Source organism: Phoca vitulina, unplaced genomic scaffold (assembly GCF_004348235.1).
Source record: "Phoca vitulina isolate PV1807 unplaced genomic scaffold, GSC_HSeal_1.0 scaffold26, whole genome shotgun sequence".
NCBI classification, from domain to species: Eukaryota; Metazoa; Chordata; class Mammalia; order Carnivora; family Phocidae; genus Phoca; species Phoca vitulina.
Window position 1 is genome coordinate 6,188,716 of NW_022589729.1, and position 10,389 is coordinate 6,199,104.

The window sequence follows — 10,389 nt, forward strand, 5'->3', positions numbered from 1 at the left end:
TCCCATCCAACAGATGAAAGCAAAAATTAAGAAGTTTGATAACAAGGACTGGAGGGTGTATGAAAGTGATCTCACACTGTTGGTAGTAATATATAATTTGTACTGCCTTTTTGAATGGCAAGTTGGCAGTATCTGTCACCATTTCAAAGGCATTTCACTTTGGACCTGCAATTCTGCATCTGAGAATCTATCCTGTGAACTTTAGTCTCACAGGAGCACAACAATAAACGCACAGAGAAGCTCTTCTAACCAACCCCTACATAACACATTGCTGAATTCAACAGTGCTCTCCATCTCCCCATAAATCCTGTACTGAGGGTACACTCAGCCCTCAGAGCAGAAGGCTACTCTCCATGACACCTGCACACTTTTCTCCTGTTGAACTTATAGTCAGTTATGTCTATCCTTAAACTTATTCAAGCCAGTTGTAATTGTTATATAATTACTTAATTTAATTATAAGAACTAATATATGCTTAAAATGGTAAATTTTGTTATATATATTTTTACCACAATAAATGGTCTGCCTTAAGTCTCAGGGTGATTATGAAAATCAGATGAGATTGTAAGGTAAAAGCTTTCCCAAGAACTCCATGTAATGGTAGCCCCGTTTGTTGATATTGCTCTCTGATCAGAGTTTTTTTTAATGGAAATTATTGTTTGTTTCTAATTATAAAAGTTTGGGAGTTACAAAAGAGCACGCAGAATCAAAAATTGTTCACTGACTGCTCTCTTCCCAAAACCAATTGTTTTTTTTTTTTTCTCCTTTAATGCAAAGGTAATTGCTTTTATGAAAACTAAGGGGAATTCCCTAAAGAGTCCGGTAAAGACAAGTCTCCAAAACACAAAACCAACTGTTGTTGAATTAGGTGAAGCTAAAACAAGTGTACAGTAGTGGGGAAAGTATCATAAAAAATTATAAGTATTCTGCAGTTAGGATGTGTCTAAGTGTCTAAACTACAAAACTAGATGGTGCATTATGGCTCTGCATTATCAGGAGAGATAAAGCAAAATTCCCTAAAGCAAAATTGCAATCCCAGGACATATGCTCTAAGAAAAGACCTGGCAGAGAATATCGTTTGCATTTTTTGTTTCTTTTAAGCAATGAGAATGTGGTCGTGGGCTACTTATCTAATTTTAAAATAAAGTAGTACCTTTATTTATATAAAGGATACCTTTAACAATACAAAATGACTGTTCCCTTTGATAGTTTTTCTTACTCTGAATTTCTACTCTAATAATACAGTGGGTTTCGTTTCCTAATCAATTGGAGAATTTCTGTCTTTAAAAGGATGTGTTTAAGCAATTTACATTTATTTTGTAACTGATATGTTTGCTATTAACTCCGCCATCTTATGTTATTTGTGATAATCACCATGCCCTCCTTTTTAATACTGAAAAAAAAAAAGCATTGCCCATTCACTCTGTTTTCATTGCATATCTACCTCCACGCACAAACATAAACAAGGGAGGCACAAAAAGTGTGCTCCTTAAATATATGGTGAAAGCCTAAATGAATAAAAGGCAATTTTTGTTTTTGCCTGTTTGTTTACTTTTGTCAGTGCAATAACAATTTTGCTAAGCGGATTTTCTTCTGTGCCTCAAAAAGCAAAAAAAACCAAACCACCACCACCCAATCCCCAAATCATTAACGTAACAAATCATTATCTGGTCAGGAAAAGAGAGTATTTCCCAGGATTTACTGGCAAGCATATGAAAGGGTCACAGACCCTTTTAAGAATCTCATAAGCAGGGGGCGCCTGGGTGGCTCAGTCTTTACGTGCCTTCGGCTCAGGTCATGATCCCAGGATCCTGGGCTCCAGCCCCGCATGGGGCTCCCTGCTCCGTGGGAAGCCTGCTTCTCCCACTCCCCCTGCTTGTGTTCCCTCTCTCTATCTCTGTCAAATAAATAAATAAAATCTTAAAAAAAAAAAAAAAGTAAGCACTAGTGACAATTCTGCATAAAACCGTTTAGCTCCTGGGAGCGGAGGCGGAGGGGTCGTGGACCTCCTGAAGCCAGTCCACGGACCCCTGGGATTCCAGGGTAGACCCTCGCTGACCACCGCAGTGCGATATTACTAGTCCAATAAACATTTTAAGAGTGTACAAAGTGGACTGGAAGACCCCTGAAACCACAATGAATCTTTTAAAAGTAGGCACACCTCTCCCGATTACAGTAGGCGACACACACGGCCGGAGAGTTCAGGGGAAAACACGGAGAAATGGAGTTTTCTGGCGGGTCGGGAGTCCCCGGCAGTCGTGGGAGTAGCTGTTCTGCGCCTGCGCTGAATTTTCCGCATGCTCAGTAGCTGCGGTAGGTTTGTCCTACATCCACCAACGTTCGACCTATTGACGGGAAGGCGGCCAGGTACTGGACCCAACGAGAGACCTGTTGCATGATAGCTTTCTGTTGTTGTTACCCTTCAAGTGTCTTTCGTCTAGCTTTGTTCCAGGCTTGTCACAGTAAGTTTCTCCCCTGCGAATCAGGGCAAGACCTTGGGCAGATCTGACTCATTTATTGGTCCCCTAACTCCACCCCTTTGCACAGATACAAGGAGATTACAGGGATTTATGTTTAAAAAAGAAAAAAGTTTGCATGAGTCAGATTGACTCTCTAGATATTCCAATTTCGGACCTGGATTCTTGAGTATCAGCAATTTAATTGTTGATCGGTGCGTTTATTTTCGTCCTCCAGGGTCTTTTCATTGCTATTTATTGTAGAATTAACAAGGCAAACCTAGACAGTGGGTTCGTTAGTGCGCTCAAATTTAGAGACTGCCTTATGTCTGAAATTAAATTTCGTTCAAATAGCACACATTCTTCCTACTATCTCTCCTACATACTTGTAGGCTTGCTTGCTTTATTCAGGTTTCCCTGAAAATATAATTGCTAGTTCCAAAGATGTGTACATTTTACTTTCAGTAAGCTTTTCAAAATCATCCTAAGAGGTTTTAACCACTTTGCATCCTTGCTCACAGTGCCCAGGAGGATGTTCCCTCACAGGCTAGCCAACACTGGGCGTTTTTATCTATGCCAGTCTTACACATGAACAATCATCTTTTGCTGTTTTAATTTGCATTTCTTTCATAATTAATGAAGTTGAGCATTTCATGTAATTAATGGCCATTGTTTTTCTTTTAATACGAATAACCTATTTTTGTCCTTTGCTCATTTTTCTACTAGATTATTCATCTTTAACATATTAATGTAAAAACCCTTTACATAACCAAAATTAACTCAGATGTCTAGTACATGATACAAAATTTTTTTCTCATTTTGTCAGTCATCTGCTTTGCTTGTGGTAATTTGATTACATAGATATCTTAATTTTTATTCAGTCAAATTTGTCAATATATTCTTTTATAGATTCTTAGTTTTTCTCATGTTTAAAAGTCCTTTACCAAATCTACAAAATATTTCACACAGTTTTGTTCTCATGCTTTTATGGTTTCTTTCTTTACTTCTAAAATCATGCATTGATCTGGGATGTAATTGATACAAAGAATGCAAAAAGTTTCCAACATTTTTTTAAAAAGATTGGCAACTGTTCCCACCATTTTTGCACAATTAACTTTCCCTTGTGATTTGAAATACCACCTTAGTGTATTTGGATCTACTTCTGGGATTAATTCTGCCCAGGACTAAACTGTATAATTACTATAGTTTTATATCATATTTTGATAACTGGTAAGGAGAGTATCTTGGCTCATTGTTCTTTTTCAGAATTTGCTCTGTTATGCTCATATTTTTATTTTTCCAGATGACCTTGAACCTTAGCATCACTTGATTAGGTTTCAAAAGATATAATCTTTGTATTTTGACTGGGAACTCAGTCATTCATTTTTAAAAGATTTTATTTATTCATTTGAGAGAGAGTCTGAGAAAGAGACAGAGAACAAACAGGGTCAGGGAGAGGGAGAGGGAGAAGCAGGCTCCCTCTGAGCAGGAAGCCCAATGTGGGGCTCGATCCCAGGACCCTGGGATCATGACCTGAGCCAAAGGCAGACACTTAACTGACTGAGCCACCCAGGCACCCACATCATTCCTTTTTAGATCCTAATCCTCATGTGCTCACCATCTTTATATTGAATTCAAATTACCTTTCCCAGGCTGTCAAAGGAAATGGATCATTTGATTCCTGTTTTTAATCCTTCAGAACTAGCCCTATTGGCTACTGTAAAGATTTCTTAAAGGTTGGGATGTTAGGTTGATAGCCGTAAGTGGCATACAATCTTTTCTCGTACTACTTTAAGCCTCAAGCTCTGAATGTTATGAAAAAGAATCTGTAATGTGATTCTGGGTTGTATTGGTTATCATATTACATCCTCAGGGTCAAAATAAAGTTGCAGAAGCCCATAGGAATTTTTTTGCCCGGAACACTACCCTGCTGCCTCTGCAGGACAGCCAGTAATGAGGACAGATATCACAGTAATGGTTAGCCAGTGTGATTTAGTGCTTACCTTGTGCCAGGGACTGTTACAAGTCCTTTACTTGCATTGCTCATTTAATAATTACAACAACCCCATGCTATAGATACTATTATTAGCTCCATTTTACAGATTGAGGCACAGAGAATTTAAGTGGCTTTCCCAAGTTCACATGGCTAACATATACCAGAGCCAGGGTTTGATCGCTGGCGGTTGGCTCCTGTGCCTGTGACTTTGGCTGCCTTATCCTGTTTTTGAGTAAGCTGTCAGGAAGCTGTGTTCTCAGAGGGCGGTGCTTTAGGACCCAGAAGATGTAAACCTGGTAGAGAAGGAAGTACATGTATATAACCTGAGCTGCTAAACGGAAGTTAGCAACTTGCAGGTGGCTCTTTGGTGGCGGCGGCGGCGGCGGCGGCCTCACGGGTTCCCCATCAGTACCGTCAACAAGGTGATTCTCACTTGGGTTCTGGGAGGGGGCACAATTAAAAAGGCTAACAGGAACCTCTTTTCCAGGTGTGTTTTGATAATATGATTAGATTCATTTTCTTTATTAAGGGCCAAAATTGTATTCATTTGTTGAAAAAATATGTAAGAAAAATATTAGACAAGGGGATGATAATATTTCATTACTAAGTATGTTTGGACCGAAGTATTTCAGAGAAATTGGTAGGAATATTTTATTTGCCAGCTAAAAGTGATTTGCGGGACCTCTTTAAAAATCACTGTTGTGCTTTACCTCAAACCTGTTACATTCTTATGAAACTGGTGTTAGCTTTAAATGGCAGTTCATATAGTACGCATTTTATGAGGAATGTAGTAGAACAAGCCTAAAAGGTTGTCTTTATAAGAAAATACTGTGGATGTGGCAAACATAAAAGGAAGTGGTTTAGTCATATACGAAGCCTGACAAGCCTGGAATGATTGCTTAATTGGCTCAAATATAAGTGATGTCTGTGAAAAGGTACAACACTACCATACAGTGAGGGAAAATGATCTGCCTTTCACCAAGGACATTTTATATAACTTGGGGACTGAATGAGCATTCCAACACATACTAAAATATCCTCAGTAGTTAAGGCATTTGGGTAGTACATGATTAGTTGCCTGAAGACTACCTTTTCCACTGTGGAATAAATCAGATATGTAGCTGATCAAGGATAATAAGGAAGTAGAGGTAAGGTCAACAGAATGTTTGCTCAATTATTTCTCCTGTTTTCTATTTGAGTGTTAGTAATTTTCATAAGCAGTTTTTTTACCTAGCCTGCCAATAAAATGAATCTAGCCGGATTATGATATAATAAGATAAAGAGAATTTAAGTACATAAGAATTCATTTTATTTTCATCTTAATTCCGGACAACTACTGGCCACAATTCAATTTTCCTTCTGAAGGGTTTCAAACACTTCACTTGTTTATTGTCTCAATTAATGTTCATAATCCCTGTGACTAGAATTCGGATGAGAGAAAAAAGATGTAAAGAGCTTAAAAGGCACATCAGATCAAATATGCAGTCAGAAATTGGCAGTAGGAAAAAAAAAGAAATTGGCGGTAGAATAATGACTTGCTGAATTGAGGTTTGTAATGTCCCTTCTTTTTTTTTTTTTTAAAGATTTTTTTATTTTATTTATTTATTTGAGAGAGAGAGAGAGAGCACATGAGAGGGGGGAGGGTCAGAGGGAGAAGCAGACTCCCTGCTGAGCAGGGAGCCCGATGTGGGACTCGATCCTGGGACTCCAGGATCATGACCTGAGCCGAAGGCAGTCGCTTAACCAACTGAGCCACCCAGGCACCCCGTAATGTCCCTTCTGTTCTGTATTGTGTTCCTTTGTTGAGTTGAAATAATGCTGACCAGATTCGATTGGAGGGCCGAGAGTTTTTGTCATCAGTTGGTTCCCTGTGAGCACTCTGAGACAGAGAAAAAGTCCAAGAGGTTTGTTAGGGAGTGTTCTTGGGATCACTTGTGGGAAGTGTGAAGAAGGTAGTGATGCCTTGGGGAGTGGCGAGTTGGGCGCGATGCAGTCTCAGCGAAGGCCTCAGTCAGCCAACCAAGCTGGGCATTCGGAAGCTACGGTGACCCAGAAGAGTTGGGGTGGCAGCCCTGTTGGAGTGTGGAGTGGCCTTTAAACCCATCCCATCTGTTGACCCATTGCAGGTGCAGTGACTCTTCTCAGCAGATAAATTCCCAAAGAAAGGTGGCAGCTAAAAGCCATCTGTTCGTGGCACTCCAAGCAGCTGGGGAAATGTTCTTCAGCCCTGAAGGGAATTTGGGTGGTACATCCCAGCCTCGGAACAATCACTAAAATTGCAGGGTTTGAATTTGTATTTTCAAAGAGGAATATACTTTATGCTGAAGGCTCTTTTTCCCATATTTTCCACTGGGCCAGGGGCTATTCTGACACTCATTACTTGTCCAGATGATTGGTCTTCACCCCAATTAGGTGTGTTGCGTATTCTCTTTATTTGGCAACTGATGATGATGGTAGTAAATAGCCAGCAGATTAAATTTTATTTAATCTCTAATGGAACATTCATTGGTTTTTAGAAACTAATTGTAATCCCATGCAACCCCTCCTTTTTTTAATTACTCTGTACATACACCCCCATCCCTTATGTTATTCATACCTCTCTTGGCTCTTACCAGTTTTATGTTACGGACTTCAGGTTACAATATTTTACCCCCAATCCGCCAAAACACTAGCTCGTCCATGGCAGATGTTATATCTTACATTTTTAGCCCCTGATGGAATTTCCACAGCCTTTGCACATACCCACGTATACCTCATACATAAAACCTTTTCACGTGCTCATAGGCCTGCGCCAGTTTTCCCCGTGCTTCAAAATGTCGCATCTGCAGAAAGAATGAATACTATAAAATTTATTGAGAGAGTTAATGCTGAAATGGAGGTTTTTCCAAGTCTCTTAGCAAAAGTTTATTAAAGGATCTGTACAGTTACTCAGTAAATATGTGTTGAATTGAATTCAAGTGACTGAAACCAGTAGTTGGCTTTGAAAGTAACAATGTTTCTCTTAATTTCCCCTTAGGGCTTATCATGGCTTCCAGTCACACCGTGTTGATGAGGCTTGTAGCCTCAGCATATTCTATTGCTCAAAAGGCAGGAACCATAGTCAGACGTGTTATTGCTGAAGGAGACCTGGGTATTGTGGAGAAGGTACTCATCTCATTTCATACCAACTTTATTTTTGTTCCTTCACGTTTTACCTAAGGATATAATAATCTGGACACACTTCAATAGTTGAAATAATTAATGTCTCACCTATGGACATTGCTAGACCCTTAGTACAAACAGGCTCCATTTCTGCTTTGAAAATGATTCCAGACTTCCTGCAACCAAAACTTTTATGGTTAGGCCTTCTGACTGCTGTCCAGCCCCAGAGCACCATAACCAAGCTGCATATCCTAAAGTAGTCTCTTACAGGTCATTGAGTCCTTCGTGAACTTGACATGTTGGTAAAATCTGGCATATAAATAAGTATTCCTTATAGTCAGAGCTTTAAACTTTTCTCTTCTTCATGGGAAAGAAACACAAGACAAGGTTGTTGTTTTATTTTCCCCCTAGAATGATAATTAAAAACTTAGGTAAAAAAAAAAAAAAAAACTTAGGTAAATTATCAGAAAGATAGTTTATCATGATAGTTGATTCTTTTCGTTTTTGTTTTTTGGGTAAGCTCTACACCCAGCATGGGGCTTGAGCTCACAATGGTGAAATCAGGAGTTGCATGCATGTTCTACTGACTGAGCCAGCCAGGTGTCCCTAGTGATAGTTGATTCTTAAAAGAAAATCCTACTACGCATGTGTTCTAGTTTAAAATATAATTTATTCTACACAATTTGGTTATCATTTCACGTTGCAATTTTTAAATGTAAGTTTCCATATATTGACTTTTTATCATAACATTTAAAGAAGATTGTATTATAATTTTGCCCAAGTGAGAAAATTACAGGGTATAATTAACTATTAACATTATAATGGTTTATAAATAGAGTTGTAGTTAAGTCAGGCATCTATCTAAGGCTGTCAGCAGAAAAAAATGAGGACCAAAAATGAGTAAAAAACAACTTAGTAATAAGTTCAGATGAGCTAATTATAGGACATTTAACGTAAGTGCTTTTAAAAATTAAGAATAGGGGTGCCTGGGTGGTTTAGTCAGTTAAGCATCCGACTCTTGATTTCAGCTCAGATCATGACCTCAGTGTCGTGAGATCGAGTCCCGCATCAGGCTCTGCGCTGGGTGTGGAGCCTGCTTCGGATTCTCTCCCTCTCCCTTTGCCCCTACCCCCGCCTCCCCCAACTAGAAAAAAAAATAAGAATAAAAATCAGGGGGTGTGCCTGGCTGACTCAGAAGAGCACCAACTCTTGATCTCAGGGTCATGAGTTCAAGCCCCACACTGGGTGTAGACATTACTTAAATAAATAAAACTTAAAAAAAATAGAATGAAAATCACAAGAACAAGTTAAGTAAAACTCATTTCTAATTTTGATATATTTATGGGCTTAATAGTATAGGAAGTAGATACAATATATCTTGATTTCAGAAAAAAAATTTTCATTTTTCATTGTCAAAAAAAAATTCAAGCTATTGATAAATATGGACATGACATCTCCCATCCCCCATCTTTTTTTTTTTTTTAAAGATTTTATTTATTTATTTGAGAGAGAGAATGAGATAGAGAGAGAGCATGAGAGGGGGGAGGGTCAGAGAGAGAAGCAGACTCCCTGCTGAGCAGGGAGCCCGACGCGGGACTCGATCCTGGGACTCCAGGATCATGACCTGAGCCGAAGGCAGTTGCTTAACCAACTGAGCCACCCAGGCGCCCCTCCCATCCCCCATCTTGAACCACTGTTAGGTATATTCATAAGTGGATGAACAATGTTACCCAAACATTTTAATTCACGATTCACATCAACCAAGAAAAGATCATTGGTGACAGATCATAGGACTCTGCTTCCAACTCTGTCCTTTTCTCTTTAACCTTTAACTTAAATACAGTTTTAAAAATTCATTGAATGTATCGTCTCAAAAATGTTGTGGAACGGGAGGATATAGAGATCATACTTATCAAATTTATCAATAAAATGAACCTGGAAACAGTAGTTAATATATTGGATCACAGAAAAAGTGCTCAAAAAGTTACAAACACTAAGAAAAGAGGGCCAAATCCAACAGGATATTATATCAGGAATCATTATAAGTTCCCAAAATATTTGTGTTCAAGTTATAAGAAGTAAATCTGATTTATATTTGTTTAAAAAAGAGGTTTTAGTTGACAACGTACGTGCTCAGTGATAAACCAACAATGTAATTCAGCGACTTTCAGAAGGCTACTAATCTTATGGCCTTTTTTTTTTTTTTAAAGATTTTTTATTTATTTATTTGACAGAGACACAGCGAGAGAGGGAGCACAAGCAGGGGGAGTGGGAGAGGGAGAAGCAGGCTTCCCGCTGAGCAGGGATCCTGATGCGGGGCTTGATCCCGGACCCTGGGATCATGACCTGAGCCGAAGGCAGATGCCTAACGACTGAGCCACCCAGGCGCCCCTCTTATGCACCATTTTTGAGATGAACTGCTTTAAGCAGTGGGACTCTAGAATTTGGCTTTCCCTGGCTTGGAGGATAGCTGGTCATCAACTCTTGTAATTGGACCCAGAAGAAGGAACTGGTCAATCTATTAATTTATCAATACCCCTCTGAAGCTGACAGAGTGCTCCAACAGGAGCCTATAGCTAAGGGGTAATGGAAAAACAGTAATAATCTCCCTGTCCTCTGTATTGGTCAGACACTTGTAGTAATAATCTCCCTGTCCTTTGTACTGGCAATAATCTCCCTGTCCTCTGTACCTGTCACATACTTCTAGGTAATAGATGATAAAAAAGGTAATGATCACCCTGTCCTCTGTGTGGTCAGGCACTTCTAGGTAATAGATAATGAAAAAGGTAACGATCT

The 10,389-nt window shown here is 39.2% G+C and overlaps 1 protein-coding gene across 4 annotated transcripts in view; it reads left to right on the plus strand.

The window, feature by feature from the left end:
• The first annotated feature begins 2,289 nt into the window (after positions 1-2,289).
• BPNT1 (3'(2'), 5'-bisphosphate nucleotidase 1) overlaps positions 2,290-10,389 on the plus strand; it is a 22,695-nt gene continuing 14,595 nt past the window's right edge. For 2 of the 4 annotated variants that reach the window (XM_032422325.1, XM_032422327.1), the window contains exons 1-2: positions 2,290-2,367; positions 7,469-7,596. In XM_032422325.1, coding sequence (XP_032278216.1) covers positions 2,298-2,367; positions 7,469-7,596 — 198 coding nt within the window. In that variant the 5' untranslated portion in view covers positions 2,290-2,297. Of the gene's footprint in view, positions 2,463-4,770; positions 4,875-7,468; positions 7,597-10,389 lie in introns of those variants that run through there. The other 2 variants (XM_032422326.1, XM_032422328.1) reach the window with 2 other exon arrangements.